The 23,482-nt window shown below is 38.1% G+C and overlaps 1 protein-coding gene across 1 annotated transcript; it reads left to right on the top strand.

Annotated features, from left to right (window-relative positions):
• Positions 1 to 75: 75 nt before the first annotated feature.
• Positions 76 to 17,914, top strand: LOC130202177 (nucleolar protein dao-5-like). The gene is made up of 25 exons (XM_056427532.1): positions 76 to 182; positions 265 to 327; positions 1,184 to 1,222; positions 1,353 to 1,385; positions 1,471 to 1,539; positions 2,042 to 2,101; positions 2,665 to 2,721; positions 2,811 to 2,864; positions 2,932 to 2,979; positions 3,078 to 3,362; positions 3,963 to 4,013; positions 4,097 to 4,135; positions 4,260 to 4,292; positions 4,570 to 4,623; positions 4,739 to 4,786; positions 4,937 to 4,984; positions 5,662 to 5,703; positions 5,801 to 5,848; positions 5,932 to 5,979; positions 6,105 to 6,203; positions 6,310 to 6,345; positions 11,249 to 11,293; positions 11,374 to 11,400; positions 13,690 to 13,734; positions 13,827 to 17,914. Exons 9-25 carry the CDS (start codon positions 2,973 to 2,975, stop codon positions 13,979 to 13,981), a joined length of 1,110 nt encoding a protein of 369 aa, XP_056283507.1. The 5' UTR covers positions 76 to 182; positions 265 to 327; positions 1,184 to 1,222; positions 1,353 to 1,385; positions 1,471 to 1,539; positions 2,042 to 2,101; positions 2,665 to 2,721; positions 2,811 to 2,864; positions 2,932 to 2,972; the 3' UTR covers positions 13,982 to 17,914.
• The last annotated feature ends 5,568 nt before the right edge of the window (positions 17,915 to 23,482 follow it).

The raw sequence follows: 23,482 nt of genomic DNA, 5'->3' as shown, positions 1-23,482 counted from the left end.
GGAGGAGGAAGAGGAGGAGGAGGAGGAGGAGGAGGAGGAGGAGGAGGAGCAGCCCACAGCTGAACTAAAGAAAACTGTCGACGAGCCCGAAGGTGAAGAAGAGGAGGAGGATGACGAGGAGGAGGAGAAGGCCTCGGTGGACGTGATCAAACCCGCCCTGGAGCCGGAGGCGGAGCCTGCAGGTCAGAGAGCCGAGACGAGCTCAGCTATGACGTCACATTCTGCTCCGCTGTCACTTCACCCTCGGGTGCCTTGTGCTTCCAGTGTGTCCCTGTGTGACCTCCGAGACGAGCCGAGAGCCCCGCAGCGCGGCGGGGGAGACAACAGGTGTGATAAACAACAACAAACACACAGCCAGGTGTTTATTTCACCAGCATTCACCTTCACGTCACGCCTCATTTGCATATTTAAACATGACTGTTCATAAAAGTGGTGACGTTTCATGTGTTATCTGTGTTTTCACCCTATAACACAATAACTCCTCTTAATGTCAGTAAACTTTACTCTTTATTCATAAATATATTATGAAGCTTAATGCAGAGGGGTTAGTTCACACAGCATTCAGAGACTCACTTATACACATTTATTAATAAATATATATATTATGAAGCTTAATGCAGTTCACACAGCATTCAGAGACTCATTTATACACATTTATTAAGAAATATATATATTATGAAGCTTAATGCAGAGGGGTTAGTTCACACAGCATTCAGAGACTCACTTATACACATTTATTAATACATATATATATTATGAAGCTTAATGCAGAGGGGTTAGTTCACACAGCATCCAGAGACTCATTTATTTATTAATATAACTATATATTATGAAGCTTTAGGCAGAGGGGTTAGTTCACACAGCATTCAGAGACTCACTTATACACATTTATTAATACATATATATATTATGAAGCTTAATGCAGAGGGGTTAGTTCACACAGCATCCAGACTCATTTATTTATTAATATAACTATATATTATGAAACTTTAGGCAGAGGGGTTAGTTCACACAGCATCCAGAGACTCATTTATACAAAAAAAATTATCATCTGAAATTTATCCAGTTTATTTAATAAGAAACAGCCTAATTTACATATTCAAACGCACCATTTCATAAAACTTGTAAAAAATTTAACTGTAAAAAGGTTGAAGTTTCATCATATTTTTCCGCCCCGGTTCAGAAGCTCCGAAGAGAGTTTCAGCCCTGAGGAGGAAGAAAGGTGAGAATTGAGTCAGAGTTGTAGTGCTTTTGAGCAACACGCACTGAGCATGTCACGAGATGGAACTGTAATATTTCACTTTAACGTCCCAAGCGTCCGTTCTTAATATTAATATCATTATTTGTTGAAGCTGAGAAGACGACCGAAGAGCCGAGAAGGAAAGGTAAGCCGACACCTCGCCGTGTGCACGTGAGATCTTTATTCTTTATTATTATGGGATGTGATCGTTAATCGTGTTTCACGGTCAGCTCTGCCCAGGATTTCAATTCTGCCGCCGGCCACCAGGAGGATCGGGAGACTTCCTCCTCCGTTCAGAGGTAACCGCGTGATGACATCAGATATCAGTGTTTACAGGCTACATGCAAAGCTAATTTATCTATTTCATATTTATTGACAGAAAGGAGAGAGGTGGTATAGGATAACGGGAAGTGCGTTCCCTAACATGTCGAAGTATTCCTTTGAATTGGCGTTAAAACGTGCAAAGAAAGCTGCAAAAAGATCATGTGAATAAATGTAAATAAATGTTAAATAAATGTTAAAATAAATGTAAAGTAAATCTGAAATAAATTTAAAATGAATTTAAAATAAATGTAAAGTAAATATAAAATAAATGGAAAATATTTGTAAAATAAATGGAAAATATTTGTAAAATGAATGTTAAATATTTTTTTCATGAATTTGAAATCAATTTAAAATAAATGTACAATAAATGTTAAATAGATCGAAAATAAATAATAAATATATGTAAAATAAATGTCCCTTTCCAGAAACACATTTTCAGTCACAATTTCAATGAATGTGTTGTTTTCTCTTTTTAAGAGATTCCAATAAAAAAAGCCAGGAGAGTGGAGAAGCCTCCGACCAAGACTCCCAAAAAAAGTAAGTGGAAGAAGTATTTGCATATATATACATATATACATATACACATACATACATATATACATATATACATATCTACATATATACATACATACATATATACATATATACATCCATACATATATACATATATACATATCTACATATACACATACATACATATAGACATATATACATATATACATATACACATACATACATATATACATATACACATACATACATATATACATATATACATACATACATACATATATACATATATACATACATACATATACACATACATACATATATACATATATACATACATACATATATACATATATACATATACACATATAGACATATATACATATATACATACATATATACATATATACATACATACATACATATATACATATATACATATACACAACATGAGCACAGAGGGTTCAGGCCGAGGGGTCCGGCGTGAGGTCAGCCGTGGACGACGCTCACGGGCCGGATGCAGAATCTCCTGGTGGAGATAACACAAATATTAGTTGTTTTTTACTTTGAGTTATTTCTTTCTTTTACAGAGACAGAGACCAAAAAACAAGAAGAAGAAGAAGAACTCCCCGAATCTGTACAAGAAGGTGAAATACATTACATTATGAATTCAATATATATAAGCAACGTGTGTGTGTGTGTGTGTGTTAATCTGGAAAGACTTCCTCTGTTTCAGTTGGCCCTTGCAGACCTGCACCGGTCTACTGCCCGTCCCCACCCGGCTGGTACGGTGAGTACCAACGTTGTCATGGGGGGGGGGGGGGGGACCTGCTTCAAATGACACGTCTATCTTCCAGTTCACCACGTCGTCACAGACAACCCGTACCCTCCTCCGACCATGACAGGTATTTATTGACACTGTTGTCATATTAACTGGGACAATTGACTTCTTCTGGTAAAAAATAACTAAAAATAAACAATGCATTATTTATTTTCCCACCAGCTCCCTCGGCTCCGGTGCTGACCACTCACCCCGCCGTCCACCCCGGAGCGCCGCCGCTCTACCAGCAGCAGCCGATGCAACCGCTCTACGTTCAGTACCAAGGGTATCCACAGATGATGCAGCCACAGATGCAGCCGCAGATGCTGCCGCAGATGCAGCCGCAGATGCAGCCGGTGATGCAGCCGGTGATGCAGCCGGTCCCAGCAGGTGCGCCGGTCCAGCCAGACGCCCCAGAGGTCCAGACTCCAGCTGCTGGAGCTCCGCCGGCTGAGGCTGCAGTCCAGGGTGAGAGGAGCCGACTCCCCGTAGACGCTCCTCTCGTGGAAGGAGGCGGGTGAAGCTGTAGAGATGTGATTCCTAACAGACGCCAACAGGAAGCATCGTGAATGAACCTCTCTGTGCTCCAAGAGGCCGAACACGCGTTTAGAATGTATAAAAAACGTTTTATTGTTCTCATTATTTTCCACTATAATTTTGACCTGCATTGTTTATTCTCATATAGTTTCTCTCCTTTTAATTCACATTTCAATGCACTATAAAAAACACACATTGGAAGGAAATCTAAACATTTCTCGTCATCAAACTTCTCTTTCCCGTTCCCTTTGGGTTCTTCATCACATGTCAAAGTCAGAATGTGTTTATAGGGACATTATATTTTAAATGTAATGCAAATTAAGGTTTGCATTTTCTATATGTTTTGATCTTCTGGGAGGTATAAACATATATAAATGTTTCAATTCAAATGAACATATTTTCCACATTGAAAACGTAACTTCAATCTGTAATGTTGGTACAAACTTAATCACAATAATATCGGTGAACTTATTAAAACAAATTTGAGAGAAAATCCATCTTAAATAAAACATTTCATGACTTCTCTTAAAGAACCGGAGCCGGCTAAAGACGAAGTGAAGGCTGCTGCCTCCTCCCAGAAAGGTAATGCGTCGTTAAACTCACACCAGGAATTCATTTCTCTTATTAAATGCTGTAATCAATAATCAATACGTCGTATTTTCCAGCCGAAAAGAAGAAAACCAAGGCTGCCGATTCAGAGAAAGGTCGGTGAGCTGCAGGATTCCCCGTGAACGACTGCAGCTGCCGCTTCACGCGGGGATGCACAATGGCACAATGCGCCGCGTGGATGCGTTCATCGTGCAACATTAACTGTGATTCTCCCCTCAGAGCCGGCAGCAGCCGCCGAGAACTCAAAGAAAGGTAATTTATGTCGCGCCCTCGAGGGTTTCAATCTGCTTTAAATATGCAGAAACAATCACACACTCCAGGGAAATATCAACACAATGCAACAAGAAATGCCGATTGAGAAATCCTGCAGCGAAGAAGAAGAAGAAGAAGTAGTCTGGAGGACTCTTCTCTTTCATTTAGTCAGGAAATTTAAATGGATGTAATAAAAAAAGACATTTTATTGTCGTTTTAAGGCCAACATGATCGTCGTAATTAAAACGCTGCACTCTGTAATTATTTGTCGTTGCAGAGCCGACTGAAAGAAAAGAGAAGAACAAGAGTTCTGCAGGGACGAAGAGGAAAGGTAGCGGACACTTTTGATGGAATATGAAGTTTCTACTTCATGTGAAAAATGTGGAATTTACTTTTTTTGACGATTTTATATATTTAATTCAGCTATATTTTTATGTTTTTTACAGAGCCGGTTTTAAAAGAGAAATCGAAACATGTTGCAGTGGCGAAGAAAGGTAACGGACATAGAGTATAACGTTTCCTGAACTAAATAAAACAAGCTCTTCAAACAGTATGAGCTCACCAGAAGAAATCATGAGAACGTGAACATGAGTTTACGATGAAATAAGTTCATACCTTGAGTTTTTTTCATTGTTTTTTTACAGAGCCATCTTTACAAGAGAAAACCAAACCTGTTGCTGTGGCTAAGAAAGGTAATGAACATCAAATATGAAGTAATGAACCTCCTGAACCTCCCTCAGCTCTTTGAATAAACGTTTGTCGTCATATTTCACAACGTTATCTCCCTAAAGCAACGGAAAAACAATTGCTTTTGTATAGTTTAGTCGGTATAAAACAATCATATGCAGCATAAAACAAGTATTAAACAATCACATGTTGCAAAAAACAAGTATTAAACAATCAAATGTGGCATAAAACAAGTATTAAACAATCATATGTTGCATTTAACAAGTATAAATCAATCATATATTGTATAAAACAAGTATAACACAATCATATGAAGCATTAAACAATCATGTTTTATAAAACAAGTATAAAACTATCATATGTTGCATTTAACAAGTATTAAACAATCACATGTTGCATAAAACAAGTATAAAACAATCATATGTTGCATAAAACAAGTATAAAACAATCATATGAAGCCACCACTGGAATCTAATTCTGTAAATAGTATAATACTTATCATAATAATAGTTTATCTGTTCAGAAATACTTGTTTAAAACACACTAAATACACAGTAAATTGTATTTAAACATATATAGCATAGCTTTGAAAGCGCCACATCCCTACTGATAGAGGTCAACGCCATAATGTGAAGATGGATTAAATTAATTTATATTTCATGAGTCTCGTTTGACTTCTCAGAGCCGGCTGTACAGGTGAAAGCTGCTGCAGCCGCTAAGAAAGGTAACGCGTTATTATTATATTATTATGAGTAATTCATGTGAAGGATAAAAACACTTGATTCAAGGCGCTAACCGCAACTCCTCCCTCGTTATTTTAGGGCCTGCAGCTGTGCGACCGAAGAGGAAATCCTCCCCTGAGAAGCCAGGTGACCACGTCCACGTGCATCATCGTTGTCGTCGGCAACATGAAAACTTGATCGGAAACTAATTAGTTTTTCCCGCTCCTCAGAAACATCGCCCGTCAGGAGCAAAGTCAAAGCCGCTGCAGCAAAGAGAGGTAGAACCCCACTAGCACAGCATTGTGGGCATTTTCTCGCTCGCTTTATCTTCTCTAATTATAAGGATTGTAAACCAGATGTTGGTTGGAGTGTAAATTAAAATCCAGGCGTTGGTTTTGATCAGATCCAGAACCGCTTCCGATCAAACTGAGCCGGCGGCTAGAAGCTGTGAGGAGGGCGAACGTGACGGAGGACAAAGCGGCCAGACCTCCGTCTGAAGCCGGTAACTCCGGGACCGCCGCTTCCTTTTCTCCAACGAGGGACATGAATGATTGTTCAGACTGACTTCATGAAACCTGCATTTATTTTAAATTTATTTTAAATTTCAGCCAAAACTAGAACGAAATTATTGCCGGACAAGAAAAGTAAGTAACACCGAACTTTCACCTTATTTTTTCACTTTCCATTTATAACTGACTTATTTGTCACGTAACTTCATCAGTTTAGTAATGCTACATTGTCACGTAACTTCAGTACTTAAGTAACGCCACATTGTCACGTAACTTTAGTGGTTTAGTAACGCCACATTGTCACGTAACTTCAGTACTTAGATAACGCCACATTGTAACGTAAATTCTGTACTTAAGTAACGCCACATTGTCACTTAACTTCTGTACTTAAGTAACGCCACATTGTCACGTCACTTCAGTACTTAGGTAACGCTACATTGTCCTGTTTTTTACGTAACTTCAGTACTTAGGTAACGCTACATTGTCACGTAACTTCAGTACTTAGGTAACGCTACATTGTCACGTCACTTCAGTACTTAGGTAACGCTACATTGTCCTGTTTTTACGTAACTTCAGTACTTAGGTAATGCTACATTGTCACGTAACTTCAGTACTTAGGTAACGCCACATTGTCACGTAACTTCAGTACTTAGGTAACGCCACATTGTCACGTCACTTCAGTACTTAGGTAACGCCACATTGTCACGTAACTTCTGTACTTAAGTAACGCCACATTGTCACGTCACTTCAGTACTTAGGTAACGCCACATTGTCACGTCACTTCAGTACTTAGGTAACGCTACATTGTCCTGTTTTTTACATAACTTCAGTACTTAGGTAATGCTACATTGTCACGTAACTTCAGTACTTAGGTAACGCCACATTGTCACGTAACTTCAGTACTTAGGTAACGCCACATTGTCACGTCACTTCAGTACTTAAGTAACGCCACATTGTCACGTCACTTCAGTACTTAGGTAACGCTACATTGTCCTGTTTTTTACGTAACTTCAGTACTTAGGTAACGCTACATTGTCACGTAACTTCTGTACTTAGGTAACGCCACATTGTCACGTAACTTCTGTACTTAAGTAACGCCACATTGTCACGTCACTTCAGTACTTAGGTAATGCTACATTGTCCTGTTTTTTACGTAACTTCAGTACTTAGATAATGCTACATTGTCACGTAACTTCAGTACTTAGGTAACGCCACATTGTCATGTAACTTCAGTACTTAGGTAACGCCACATTGTCACGTCACTTCAGTACTTAGGTAACGCTACATTGTCACGTAACTTCTGTACTTAGGTAACACCACATTGTCACATAACTTCTGTACTTAAGTAACGCCACATTGTCACGTCACTTCAGTACTTAGGTAACGCTACATTGTCCTGTTTTTTACGTAACTTCAATACTTAGGTAATGCTACATTGTCACGTAACTTTAGTACTTAGGTAACGCCACATTGTCACGTAACTTCAGTACTTAGGTAACGCCACATTGTCACGTCACTTCAGTACTTAGGTAACGCTACATTGTCCTGTTTGTTACGTAACTTCAGTTCTTAACATCTACACTACTAACATCAGCCACATGGTTCAGATGATGAGGTTAAATGGGCTGTTTTCTGCATGATGAAGTTCCAATGAGGGACATGCCAAGCGACATTACTCTGAGAGGAGAATTATATTAAAAGAACATTAAATGTACATCACAATCACACAGAGTTATTTAGGATGTAATGTACTAAGCAGTGGTGTATAGTAACGAAGTAGAAGTACTTCGTTACTTTACTTAAGTAGTTTTTTTGGGTATCTGTACTTTATTTTACTACTTATATTTCTGTTTACTTTTACTTTTACTTCACTACATTTTGCAATGAAAACTTGTACTTTTACTCCGATACATTTCCCCTGAAACAGTATCGTTACTCGTTACTACGGAAAAAAATAATCAAGAGACGAACATCGGGGACTGTTGTGGAATACACCGCAGAGCACCTGAACGCAGCACGAACACCAGGTTGGGGATCAGTGGTCCTTGCCGCGTGTTTTCTCTTCCCAGTGATGCCCAGGATGTTAGCGAGCGGCTACAGATACAACTCATTTCATGTGGAGCAGCAATGGAAGCTACTCGAACAACCACGGGGACCAAGATCCACGTCCGTGGCCATGTTTGGGCGAACTCTTTTCTTTTGTCGGAGTGAAAGTTTCTTCCTACCGGATGAAGTGCCTCTTATGCCGACCGAAAGCTACGGAGATATGGCCTTCAACAACTCACCAACCTCAGGAAACACATTGAGGTAAATTAAGATTAATCCCATGAGCCGCAATGTTAATGTTTAGTCATCATAAACCTGTTAAGATATCTAGCAGTGTTGTCCTCAGGATTGGAGTACGATATATCTTTGGCAGGAGAGGGGGAGGCAGGTGTCTGATTGTCCTACGCATGTTGTATGTTAGGCTAACGTTCACTAGCTATCGTCAATTAAATGAGACAATTAGCGTGAGTGGAGTAGACGGATCTCTAGCGAGTTAATGAGCTGAAGAAGTGTTGACAGTTGTGAGAATTTGTTGATTTGAGTCGTCTTAGCTATAATATAATGCTAATCATTACAGCATTATTATAATTATTTGTATTAATATTATAAGAGTGACGGTCCAGTAATGGCGACGATATTGATTTGGGACTGTTGTTGTGTTTAACTACAGAGATACAAATACATATTCACAAATCAACTCTGGATGCACGGACAGCGCATGAAACTAAATGTATAAACTTCAAATTAAAAAAACTATTTTGTACAAAACTTTAGGTTGTGGTCATGACATGTTAGGAAGTGTTATTAATTCTATCATGTCTGTAATACTCTCACTTTATTTCAGGAATGGACTACATCAAGCAGCACATGGAAGAACCCTCCCTGCAGCTATGTGATGCCACCAGGTCCAGTTCATCTGATGAAGAGGACTTCTTCTTCGTCATCTCAAGCGCATGACAGCAGCAAACGGCTGGATGGAGACGTGGATCACGTTGACTTGCTGAAATGCTTCCCAACTGTGTGCTGCTGTCTGTGAAGCTAGACACACTCTACCTGCACCATCAGGGCCTGTGAAGCTAGACACACTCTACCTGCACCATCAGGGCCTGTGAAGCTAGACACACTCTACCTGCATCAGGGCCTGTGAAGCTAGACACACTCTACCTGCACCATCAGGGCCTGTGAAGCTAGACACACTCTACCTGCACCATCAGGGCCTGTGAAGCTAGACACACTCTACCTGCACCATCAGGCCTGTGAAGCTAGACACACTCTACCTGCACCAGGGCCTGTGAAGCTAGACACACTCTACCTGCATCAGGGCCTGTGAAGCTAGACACACTCTACCTGCACCATCAGGGCCTGTGAAGCTAGACACACTCTACCTGCACCATCAGGGCCTGTGAAGCTAGACACACTCTACCTGCACCATCAGGGCCTGTGAACCTAGACACACTCTACCTGCACCATCAGGGCCTGTGAAGCTAGACACACTCTACCTGCACCATCAGGGCCTGTGAAGCTAGACACACTCTACCTGCACCATCAGGGCCTGTGAAGCTAGACACACTCTACCTGCACCATCAGGGCCTGTGAAGCTAGACACACTCTACCTGCATCAGGGCCTGTGAAGCTAGACACACTCTACCTGCATCAGGGCCTGTGAAGCTAGACACACTCTACCTGCACCATCAGGGCATGTGAAGCTAGACACACTCTACCTGCACCAGGGCCTGTGAAGCTAGACACACTCTACCTGCATCAGGGCCTGTGAACCTAGACACACTCGACCTGCACCATCAGGGCCTGTGAAGCTAGACACACTCTACCTGCACCATCAGGGCCTGTGAAGCTAGACACACTCTACCTGCACCAGGGCCTGTGAAGCTAGACACACTACCTGCACCATCAGGGCCTGTGAAGCTAGACACACTCTACCTGCATCAGGGCCTGTGAAGCTAGACACACTCTACCTGCACCAGGGCCTGTGAAGCTAGACACACTCTACCTGCATCAGGGCCTGTGAAGCTAGACACACTCTACCTGCATCAGGGCCTGTGAAGCTAGACACACTCTACCTGCATCAGGGCCTGTGAAGCTAGACACACTCTACCTGCATCAGGGCCTGTGAAGCTAGACACACTCTACCTGCACCAGGGCCTGTGAAGCTAGACACACTCTACCTGCACCAGGGCCTGTGAAGCTAGACACACTCTACCTGCATCAGGGCCTGTGAAGCTAGACACACTCTACCTGCACCATCAGGGCCTGTGAAGCTAGACACACTCTACCTGCACCAGGGCCTGTGAAGCTAGACACACTCTACCTGCACCACCAGGGCCTGTGAAGCTAGACACACTCTACCTGCATCAGGGCCTGTGAAGCTAGACACACTCTACCTGCACCATCAGGGCCTGTGAAGCTAGACACACTCTACCTGCACCAGGTGAACGGCTCTTCAGCATCGCAGGACTCGTCTTCAGCCCCAGAAGAGCGACACTGAAATCTGTCCATTTTGAAAATCAACTTCTTTTGAAGATGAACAATACATTTTTCACTTTAAAGTGATGATTCTGGTTGTTACTTTTGGTGCTGCTTTTTTCTGTGTTAATCGTGTTTTTATATTTTAGTAATTTCATAGTATTCATATATTGCTACGTTCATCCTAGCTCATACTCCTTGTTCATGGCGACCACAGCACCCAAACAAATAAACTTCATAATTCTCAAAATTCTGACCCTTTGTTTTTTTTATTAACAGCATTTACTTTTACTTTCAATACTTAAGTACATTTAATATCAGAAAATTACTTTTGATACTTAAGTACAAAAAAAATCAGATACTTTAATACTTTTACTCAAGTAGTATTCTCATAGGTGACTTTTACTTTTACTTGAGTAATTTTCCAGCCAAGTATCTTTACTTTTACTCAAGTATGACTTTTGGGTACTTTATACACCACTGGTACTAAGGCTCGTCTCTCCTCTCGCAGGCAAAGCTGAGAAGGCTGAAAATAAATCTGTCAAAGAGGCTCGAGGTACGGATTCACAATCATAACGTGAATGTATTGCGTGATGAGGACGTTTGATCGTTTTCTCTCTTTTTTCTCATCTTTAGATGAAGACAAACAACCACCACAAGCGAGTGAGTGTGAGAGTTATTCGTCCAGAAGCTTCGTTGATAAAAAACACAACATGATGAGTATTCCTATTTCTCCCGAAATAAGTTAAAGGCCCTCACACTTATGCTGGGCTCACCGTGTCAGATTAGGCGACTGTCATGAATTCTTGCCGCGACTCGTACGAGAAACGTGAAAGATACACATTTTTTCGAGAATTCGCCATCATGCGATATACATTTAATATTAATAGGGAAGAAAGTATGATCATCTCAAATAACTACAACAATGGAAGACTTCTGCAGAGGACACACCTGTTATATATATATATAAATATAAAAATACATATTTAATATATATAAGTAAATATACAAATATATATTTATTTATAAATATATATATACTGGATATAACAATTTATAAATATATGAATAAATATATATGTAAATATAAAATATATATTCATTCATAAAAATCTCTCTAGCTCCCTCTCTATATTTAAATAAATATATATGTAAATATAAAATATATATTTATTCATAAAAATCTCCCTCTCTCTCTATACAGGACTGTCTCAGAAAATTAGAATATTGTGATAAAGTTCTTTATTTTCTGTAAAAAAAAAAAAAAAAAAATGCATTCTGGATATTTTACAACAACAAATGAAATATGCAAACCTTTTATTCTTTTAATATGCTTGATTATGCTACAGCTTAAGAAAACTCTATACTCCTATCTCATAAAATTTTAATATTTCTCAGACCAAGTAAAAAAAGATTTATAACAGCTGAGTGTTTGTCAAAACCCTTGCAGGTGTTTGTGTTGAGGAGTTAATTAGTTAATTGATTTTTTTTCATACTATATTAGTTTTTTTTTTTGATTTGTTTAATATTTATAGATATATTTTTTTTTTTTCTTAAACTGTAAGATATAATCAATATATAAAAAAAAAAAAATAAAATTAATATTTCAGTTGATTTAAAATGAAATGAAGAATGCATGACATTTTTGTTTATTTAATTGCATTACAGAAAATAAAGAACTTCATCACAATATTCTAATTTTCTGAGACAGTCCTGTATATCGATAAATAAATCAAAATATATATGTAAATATATAATATATATTCATAAAAATCTCTCTCTCCATATATATATACACACATAAAAATATATATAAATATATATATATATCTAAATAAATATGTAAACATAAAACATATATTTATTTAGGATAGTTGGATATTTATATATTTGCCTGGTATTCCTACCAGTCAAAAGACTCTGGGATGACTAGAATAAATACTTTTAAGTTTCAAAAGTCGTCAAAAGAACATTTATGGTCAACTAACTGCAAATGAATAAGCTGCATTCACTCATACACACACACTTATTTACCTGTAGACGCTGACTGAAAGGAGCATTTGTTTACATGTTTTACACTTTATGCTTGTTGTTCATAGAGAATGGAAAAAGAGCTCCCTGTAAAGCGTAAGCTATTCACTTAACTTCCACCACCTTTTCTTCTGGTTGACTCAATACGAATTTGCTTTAATGACGTTAACGACGTAAATGCTCAGGATTTAATTAAATGAGCTGATTGAGACCAGATTAACGGCCTTTTTCTGAGCCGCCTCGAGTCATCGGAAGAGATTATTATGGCGCTTTGATGAATACCGCAACAATAATACTTAGCCAGGATTGATTAAATCCGTGAAGCAAAACCCATTAAATTGGGCATTTAGTGTCCCGTTCTTATTGAGTCATCCAGTGGAGACTCTACACCCCCCCATCGCCCCGAGTGACTCTTCACTTTCCTGATATTAACGCTTTTTCTACACTTTCTTATCACATTTTTTTGAAAATAAAATGTAGTTTTCATTTCCTGCTTTTTTGGGGGTTTTATTTTTGAGATGCCACTACTTTATAGACACAATCCACCAATAATTACATTTAATAAATCATCTTTTTTATGCGTGATAAAATGTAAAAACATTTCTTTTAGAGGTTTATAGAAAATTGTTCATGCAAAGTGTTTGAAAATAATGTATTTTCATTAATTAAATTACAGTTAAAGTTGTATTTCTTCTCTATAAATCTGTAATAGTAGGATGTCAATTTGTGGGGGAAAAAAATATTTTATTTTTAGCTGGAATTTATCAGGAGAGTGAAAGTCATGGATTCAACAACTTGTTTGAATTAAACCTCTTTATCTCTCTTTTTCTCTTATTTACATGCATGCCGTCCTTTTTCTTCTTCTTTCTCACTCAAAACGACAAAATAAAACACTTTGTGTTTTTATTCCATTTCTTGCAGAAGAAACCCAGACAGACGACGACGCAACGGAAAAGAAGAAACCAAGTAGGAGTTGCAGAGAGTCCGACCATTTTTAGATAGTTTCTAAATCAAACAGGATTTTTTAAAAAGATACTTTTTCCCCCTCGTCCTCGCAGGCCAGCGATACTTCCAGTGCATCTACGTCCCCGGTAAAAACGCCCAGTACCCGTTGCGACCTTTGACCCCGGCCATGTCCCCCGCCATGATGAGCCCGGCCATCAGGTCCATGTTGGAGCAGCAGCAGAGAGCGGCGAGGGCGTCGGGGCAATAACCACGAACTCCCACCTCTCGTCCGACGAGCGTCGCATCTCCACCCGGCCGGCAGGAGGAGATGTTTGTTTAAAATCTGTGGAGTCCTTAAATTCTAAAGGAAAACCCACAGACGGAACTATTTTTGTCTTTTTATTTATTTATGTGCTTATTTCCTCTCTGTGTGGTTGAGCTCAGCTGATGCTTCGATTAAATATACAATCCAAACCCAGGAAGAAGCGTTTATGTGGTAACTCATGAAGCATAATGTACATAGAGCTGGATTTTAAACATTTAGATCACGAATAATCGTGCATACCTTTTACTTCTGCAGTCGGGTTTAACAAACTCTCTACGGCATCCTAATTTAATTTTTAATTGTGCACAGCGAGAAACTCACAATACTCGTATAAAAAAACAAATCTGATAATAAAGAATAGAATTTTGCATCAAATGTTAAAACGAAAAATAAATCGGAAAACTATAAAGAAACGAGCGAAAAAAAGAATTATTTAGCCTCTTTCTTCTTCTTGCAGCAGTGAAGAGGAAGACTAGCTCACTGCAGGACATGCCACAGTTTGTAAAACAGGCTTTATTTAAATGAACACTTGTGCTAATTCAACTATAACGTCTTGAGGTTTACGTGCTGAGTCTTTGGTCCCCTCATCTAAATATACTAATATGGTATTATTTATACTGCGGATAGCTTTTTGTATGATTGAACAACAAAATTGCGGATGACAAATCAGCTTTGTTGGTCTAAAATGTGCAGTTTGCATAATTGACGACATCGAATTTCTATAAATTGTATCTGCAATTTTTTCTTCTTTTTGAACTTGACTACAAAGAACAAGAAGCTTTAATCCTGGTTTTAACTTCAGTTTATTGAATCTTAACAGTTCTGAATCTGTGCAATTAATTCCTCCCATGCTTCGCACTGGTTGACCCGCTTGTGGGCGGGACTTGGGAGCAACTGAAGACTGATGTTTGAGGCGAGGCAATGATGTGGGCACCTGGCGTAGTTCAGGTGCTTTTGATTTTTTAGAAAAATTATTTGAGTCTTATTCCATGCTGGTGGGTGCCCTGAAACAACATCTGCTCTGCAGCTGCTTGATATCAGTATTATTAGAAAGTAATTACACCAAACAGCTGCAGCTGTGTGCTGTAAATTGTGTTTTTTAAACTCATACATAATTGTAATCTCACCAAACTATGCAGCTAATGTCATAGCATTCACAAAGTGACGACATCGGAGATTACACATTCTTATTATAGATTTGTACGTTTATGTGAAGCTGTTAAGAGCAACGCATCTCTTCAATCTAACTAACTTCCATCACATTTGGTTTCTCATGGGACATGGACAGCGGTCTCCTGGGTGAAAGTCCAGCTCTGTGTTTGTTTGTATTCTTAAAACTTGTCGACTTTTTGGGGCTTTTGCTCAGCATTTTTTAGGTCAGTTTTTTTGTGATAATTTTGTACGTAACTATATAAAAAGAAAAGTCAAAACTTAAATCGGATCTGACTGAGCTGCAGTCCACGTAACCGTAAGTCGCCATTTTAAAGGATTCCTGTGCACTTCTTGGCCACTAGAGGCACTGTAGAGCAAAGTGTCCATGAGCACGAGGAACTGCGGACGCCTTTAAACCTTTTTGAGACATTCAGTGAGGTAGGAAAGAGACTCAGGTGCTCGTTAGGCTTAAAATGTCACATCACCAGATGCTTATTATAACCCTTCACTTCACATAACTCCCATTAGGAACAGCTGGCGGTGGTAACGTGTAGCTGTAACGAGTAGCTGTAACTTTTAAAATTTAAAAAACAGTTCTATATTTAACATTGCAACAGCATAAAGACCCAACTTCTTTTGTTATTGCTCCTTTGTGTACAAGGGTCAAAGGTAACACGACAATAACATATTTGATTAATTAATTTGAAGACATGAGAATAAAAATACTGGCGTTGTCCGTTGGTTGAACCTTTACGTTTCTGCACCAAAAGTTTCATACCGATATCTCTACAACCAGTGAAACCGAACTCTCATAAATATTTAGGTTTATGTATATAAAACTCTTTGGTAGGTTTAGTAAAACCTCCTGTTTTGGGTTAAAATAAGTTACTTTACTTTTGACGTTTACTTTAAAATTAATGACAAACGGGACACTAACTCCGTGACACAAACTTAACTCCGTCAACCCTGACCTCCGTGACAAAAATTTTCGGAGACTTCAGATTAAACGTATTTGCGATAAGTTTAATACAAATGTTCCCTTTAACTGTTATTTCAGGTTTTTTTGTCATGCGGGAACGTCATTTTTTTCCGGAGACACACAAAGGGAATGTAAAGACGGGCCGACATGCTTTATGGGGACATAGAGTCAGACCGACGTGCTTTATGGGGACATAGAGTCAGACCGACGTGCTTTATGGAGACATAGTCAGACAGACGTGCTTTATGGGGACATAGAGTCAGACCGACGTGCTTTATGGGGACATAAAGTCAGACCGACGTGCTTTATGGGGACATAGTGTCAGACAGACGTGCTTTATGGGGACATAGTCAGACCGACGTGCTTTATGGGGACATAGATTCAGACCGACGTGCTTTATGGGGACACAGAGTCAGACAGACGTGCTTTATGGGGACATAGAGTCAGACAGACGTGCTTTATGGGGACATAGAGTCAGACCGACGTGCTTTATAGGGACATAGTCAGACCGACGTGCTTTATGGGGACATAGAGTCAGACCGACGTGCTTTATGGGGACATAGAGTCAGACCGACGTGCTTTATGGGGACATAAAGTTTTTGTATTTGCGTCGTGGACTCACTATGAAGTGAGTCCACAGCATGCAGCTCTTTGTTTACGTCACAGAGTCTTCAGGAGCTTCTATAACCAGGTGTCTGAACCCTGGAGGGATAAGAAGAACCTGCTACAGAGTATAAATGTTTTTAAACTTCTTAGAAAATTATTTTCAGAAGTGTAAATGAATGTTTGTTTTTTTGCGAATCAAATAATTTGTTTCGAGGTTTTAACGCAACGATCTTTAAGATTTCAGTCCTGGTTGATTTAGAATTTATGTGTGAGTGAAAACTAAATTAATTCTGGAGAAGTGACCCACTAACATCCTATTTTTTCAGATGTATGTGCAAAGTAATTTTTTTTCCGTGTGGTTAAAATGGAGAAAACCTGCGATACATATTATTTTTTCTGCCTTTTATATATAAATATAATGTTGTTGGTTATAGGCCTCAGCAATGGCCACTGACTTAACTGAAAATCTTCGAGATTGCGACTTTATTGTGTTGCAATGAGTGAGAAGAGAGCAGGTTTAAATATGTTTTGGTTCTTTTTTCTCTTTGAGAGCGATCTCTTATTTTGTTAATGTTTCTTATGTTATTTGAGTGAAGGCGTAATTTACAGGAGGTACAGTGACACGTGTTTAAAATGTGTAATTCAGTCAGTCAGATGCTGCATGGACAATGCAGATACTAGTTTATTTGATCTGTTGCTTTCTGGAGACGAATCACCTCATGAGTTTTTTGTGTGTGTGTTACATATCATCAGACATGTAATTGTGGAGCGATAATTGGTATGTTGGTATGTATAGGCCGCCTTCTGCGTGTACGGTGAAGCTGAGGCAGACGATGATGTCACGGGAGAAGGTTTTAAAACAATTTAAAGCTGCACTTGAGGGACTCCACTGAGAACTTCCGCTGTGATTATACGTAGGAATAAATCGCCAAAAAATGCATTTTGTGAGTCAGAATTTCAATAAATATTTGCAGTCAGTTACTGTTTTTTTCTCACAAGAAAATTGCTTGGAAAACATATTTTTATGGACATTTATTTATTAACAGTTAACTGTCAATGTTTTCATTTAATTTCCTTAGAACATACAGTATATAAGAATAAATAAATGAAGCCAAATGTTTGTTTGTTCACCCATTTAACCATTTTAATTGTGTTTATTGATCATATGAAAGTGTCACACATGTATATTAAACCCATGTTTGAGTTAATCTTTGTATTATATATTGTAGATGTGTCTGTCCTACAGGCTAAAGGGAAATAACCAAGCCACCACAGAATAAAGTCCTCTTGAGTCAAAATTAACTAAAAGTTCAAATGTCAAAAACAAATTATGATAATGAAACAAAACAATTACACAAAAGATTAACTCAAATCCAGGAAACAGAGATATATTAGGTATTAGCTATGTATTCCAATAAATACAATGAAAATAGTAAAACCTGTTTCTGCATATCAATTGATGTTGAATACGTTGCTGTGTTATTAGGTGGCTATTTACGGTGGATAATAATCCCGGAAAGTTTTTCGTCTTTGCACACAAGTTATTCTGGAAAAACTGTTAAAATCGTAAAATGGAGAATCACCGGAATGTCGGTTGTCCGCCATCGCTTTTGTTTACTTTGAGGTAATCTCTTGGTTTCAAAGTGTGTCGTAACACAGGTGAGAAAACAGAAAAATCTCTTTGGCAAATATCTGAAGCGGTCGAGACACAAAAATCAAGAGAAATGTGAAAAAATCTACATGTGTCCATATTTATTTTTTGCTCGTTTTACATTATGCATTTTAGAGAATTGTCTTTGAGGACATTTATACATTTAACACCTGCTAACTGAACAGTTTTGCTGCTATAATATACTGGCTTTCCATAATAACTTCCCCCTACAGCTCCTACTGCAACTATACAATCAAAGAACAGTGATGTGGAAATTAAATATCTCCAACTCAAAAGCTATGCATTCATTTCAAGTAAATTATACTTATGTTTATATATATATATAAAGTAATTCAGTGTCAAATCCTCAAAGCACATACACTTAATGATGAGAAGCAATACATTGGGTTTTTAATGGAAGGGGTGGCTTTGCCTGAGATAAATCACACATTAGTTAAAGTTTGTGAGAGAATTCATCTAATTCGTTCAAGAAAATACTGAATTATACATTGAAAAAAGCTTGTGAATTTAATTCTATAATAGTGCATTATTGTATATATGTATAAATATATTTATAAATACACATTTATATAAATAAATATATTTATAAATATATATTTAGATAAATACATATTTATACATACAAATATATTTTTATGTATAAACATCTTTTTATATAAATACATTTATATATTTAAATATATTTATATATAAATATATTTATTTATAAAATACATTTATATAAATATATATATTCATAAATAAATATATTAATTTATAAATATGTATGTACAAATATATTTATATAAATATATTTATTTAAAAATATATATTTTTTAAAATAAATATATTTATATATATATTTATATATATATATATATAGTCACCTCCCTTTGGAACAAAACTTCATGTGAACATTTAAATACTAACTGATCTATAGGTGCATGTTCTGTCTGTCATTGATACCAGTTTCACATATCTATACATTTCCAAAACAGCTCTGAATCAGTGTCGTTCAGGACCGAAAAACTGGAACTTTCCCTTTAAAAAATAAATAAATAAAAAGTAGCCATTTAGTGTCAAATATGAACCAAATGGATGCAAACCATCACATGTGAATGAGTCTCTGAACAAGTTTCCAGCTTCTGTGAAAGATGGAAACGCCTCTCTGTGTCACTGCGTCGTCCTCCGAACCGGGATCACATCTCTCCGGGATGTTCACATGTACGTTGACGACTGGATTTATACACATCCCCCACCCAAAAAAAATAATCTTGGGTAAAGTCTTCTCACTGTTTTCTCTCTCCAACATGATGCGATGCTTTGAGCTACGGGACCAACTGGAGAAGCTGAGGATGAAAAAACTTTATATCCGACTATTTTAATGCACATTTTACATTTTTTGCGCAATTAAATAAAAGAAAAAAAATACACCACGACTCCTGTACACGATGAGAGAGCTCAGCATTGTGTGAACTCGTAACCGTGTTTGATTTATAAGGAATATGGATTTAAAATGTTTGTTCTGGCTCCAAACCCCGTTTCACGAAAGCTAATTTGCGAAAGCTTACAGCGTCATATTTCGCAAATGTTTGCCACTTGCGAACTGCAGTTCGGGGCTCTCTCATGTTCGTGAAGTTTAGGATTAGCCAACGACCCCTAAAAAAGACGAGTTGATGACGTCATGCCGCTAATCTCAGATTCATGTGAGCTGGCGTAAAAAAACACGGACTGATTGATTAGCACGTTAGCTCGTATATTAATTATTTGGTTTCTCCAGTAAAACATAAACGGTCACAGAAATGATTTATTTGGGGTTTTCCAAAGTTTTCAAAAAGTCACCGAGGAGCTCCAGAGAAAAAAAGTGAAAGCCATCGAAACTCGGCAGGAAAAGACACGATGAAAAACACATTTCGAAGTTCTCCAAAACAAAAACAGCTTTTAGAGCATCGTAAAGTCATTCCACACATACCGATACCTGTCATAAACAAGGGGGATAGTCATTTTAATAAAATACTGAATAAAGAATAAAAGCACAAAGCTTCGCCCGATAAAGTATCATTTGTAATGAAATGTAAATCTTCACCTATAACACCTCCTACAGGCGGTACCTGGTACTGACCTCTAGTACTTGGACCGTAGAAATAACCATCAATCGTCCTCTTTAATATATATTCAAGCAGATGTTTATTAAATGTAAACTTCGTATCCTAACAACTGGAAGCATCTACAGTGTCTCTGTGTGTGTGTGTGTGTGTGTGTGTTTTCCTTCGTATTCCCTCAGCTGACTCAGCGTCTTCTTCTTATTACTACAGTCAGTTGTACATGTTCCCCCCAGGAAAAACTCTCTTTCCTGGTCTCTGAATAGTTTTTTAAATATGGTTAAATTGATGTTTTTGCTGTCAATGCTCAGAAAATTCAATCGCATCGAGACGATTCATCAAAAAAAGACCAACAAATTATTATGTTTTTGAAACACGAAGGGTCAATTCAAAAATTCAGATTCAAGAATTCAACATAAAATCACATGCTGACTGATAAATAGGACGTGGCAGATCGCGCTCTCCCTCCGGTCTGAACCCTCCGAGGTCGCGGTTTGACTCGCGGCTGTTGTGAGCGCTGCTGACGTGTCCCGGACGCCGCTGTCGATGGTTCAACGCCCCGGCTGTCCGCTCTCGTTGCAGCCGGCCGCCTCACACTTCCAGCCCACCGGCCTATCAGTGATCGGCACCGGGCCGACTGGCTGTTCCTCGGCTGCTCGTCACCGTCGTTCATTTCTTTTGCACTTCGGCTGTTGCCTTCGAAGAAGACGTCAGAGAAGCAGAAAAAGTGTCTGCGTCCTTTTGAACATCTTCCCTGCAGCAGCGATTTTGCCAAAGTTAAAAAGTATTTAAACAAAATACTGTATTTAAAACGCAAAATAATACTTTTTATTGTTTTTAGATTAAACTTGACCTATTCGCTGCACTTGAAGCACACTTAAGCTGCGTTTACACCAAAATCGTTGCAAATCTTTGTGAGGGGCGCGTGCAGTCATTTACTTTTGTTTTGGGGGACTGCAAAGACTTTGGGACTGTCGGGATCCGGGGATTATACTTCGTTTTGAGTGGGTTTGATTGTTTGTAGTGGATGTGTTCATTTTGGGGGCTTGCAGATGCATTGAATTTGATTTAATATAATAACATTTGGGTTTCCACATATCGACTGTGTGTTTTTCTTTTACGACCATTTGAGCAGAGAGTTAACACCAGAATTCGCAGATCCGCCCATTCCCTTTTTTTTTAGCGTATTGTACCTTTTCCCCTTGATTGAGTTGCTAAGGGCGAATTGTTACAACATAACCAACAGAATGACAACATTTAGTTTAGATGAAATACCGATCGCGTTTTCAGCCTATATACGTTGTTTTCTAAATGTTTGAATGTGGAGTACGTGTGATCGAATACAATATTGTTGACAACACCAAAAAGCTACATAAAAAAGCTCCCCTTATACTGTAGCTGCGAGCGTGGACTGGCACTATATGACATTGCGTAATCACTGCCAGAAAGCAGGTCGAAGTACATCCGCCCCGGATCGGGCGGCTCCAGAATCCTACATAGCGGAGTTATTTCCCCACAGACCCCCGATGGCGGAGCCGCAAATCGCCATATTAAAAGTCATTGTAGCGGCACAATTTCTTTCAAGCTGTTATTTTAAGGTACAATTGTTACATAATGTTACTTTAAGAGTTAACCTCCTAAAATATGCATTTCCACGAATCCTGAACTACATTCTCAGATACACTTGGGTCCAAATGCTCGATTCCCGCCGCCGACATAATACGTGAATAGAGAAAACGTCACTGACGTATTTACTGGAGACAAAATACGACTGCAGTTATTTTCTTATCGCATGATATTGACCTTCAAATGAAATGTGAATCGATAGTTGAAGGTGTGAGATGTGGTGGAAAGCTCAGGCCAAAGTAAATAAGTAGACCTGGAGGTGAGATTATAACTAATATACTAATACTGATTAAAATACATTGTTTAGCTGCATTATAAAAACACCAATAGCGCACGGAAATAATGCGAAAAAACCTGTGTGATTTTTAGCAAAAACATGCACACAAAAAAATACTAGTGCGTCTTTAAATCTTCATAATACCGTCGGAAAAAACAGTTACCGTGGTTACGTTTGGCCGTTTCAGAAGTAACACTATTATTGCCAGAAATATAAGAAACGTTTCTTAAACTCAGAGGAGACGCTCGCCCTTTCTCTGCTTTTATACAAATGAAAATTTCGGCTTATTACATTATTTTTTTGCCTCGCTCAGACATCCTAAAAAATATGTTTTGGTCATCGATGTCGTCAATTGTTTGAACACTATAAAGTACTTTTTTTTTCTAACGGAAGAAGAAATCTGTGACGTGGGGTCGGAAAAAATGAGGGAAAAAAAATCTTACCGTAAAGGGGGCTTTGCTTTTCCAAGACAGGATAGTTCGCGCTGTATTTTCGCACATGAACCTCAGTGATCCCAGTGAAACTCCCAGTGAAACTCCCAGTGAAACTCCCAGTAAAACCAGTGGCCTCCTCTCTGCCAGTCGAGTGTCCAGGAGGTCAAACCAGCTTGTTGTTGTCACCGCTTCCTGATCTGGTTACTTCTTCTTTCTTTAAATTACTGTACAAAGAAGAAACCTGCAGCCGGAGGACTGAGGCCCCCAAGAGCTCTCTGAAGGACGGTGTCCAGCTTTGCAGACGTTATTTATACATATTTATTTATATATATATATTTATATATGTATATATATAAATATATATGTATTTATATATATAAATAAATATATATATAAATGTATACAGTATATAAAGAAATACATATCTATATATTTATTTATATATATGTATTTATTTATATTTATATATGTATACATTAATAAATATATATAAATAAATATATATTTATATATATACACATATATATATATAAATAAATACAAATATATATTTATATATAAATATATATTATAAATAAATAAATATATATATATATTATACACCTGTTGAAAACACA

This window comes from Pseudoliparis swirei, chromosome 12, assembly GCF_029220125.1.
Source record: "Pseudoliparis swirei isolate HS2019 ecotype Mariana Trench chromosome 12, NWPU_hadal_v1, whole genome shotgun sequence".
NCBI lineage: Eukaryota > Metazoa > Chordata > Actinopteri > Perciformes > Liparidae > Pseudoliparis > Pseudoliparis swirei.
Note: the sequence above shows the minus strand (reverse complement) of the source record. Positions and strands in the feature narration are given on the sequence as shown.

Bases quoted from the DNA above. Each gene is read 5' to 3' on its own strand.
- LOC130202177 (XM_056427532.1), top strand. The intron at 4,787-4,936 runs GTAACGGACATA...GTTTTTTTACAG, and splicing joins TGTTGCAGTGGCGAAGAAAG to AGCCATCTTTACAAGAGAAA. The intron at 11,401-13,689 runs GTGAGTGTGAGA...CATTTCTTGCAG, and splicing joins CAAACAACCACCACAAGCGA to AAGAAACCCAGACAGACGAC.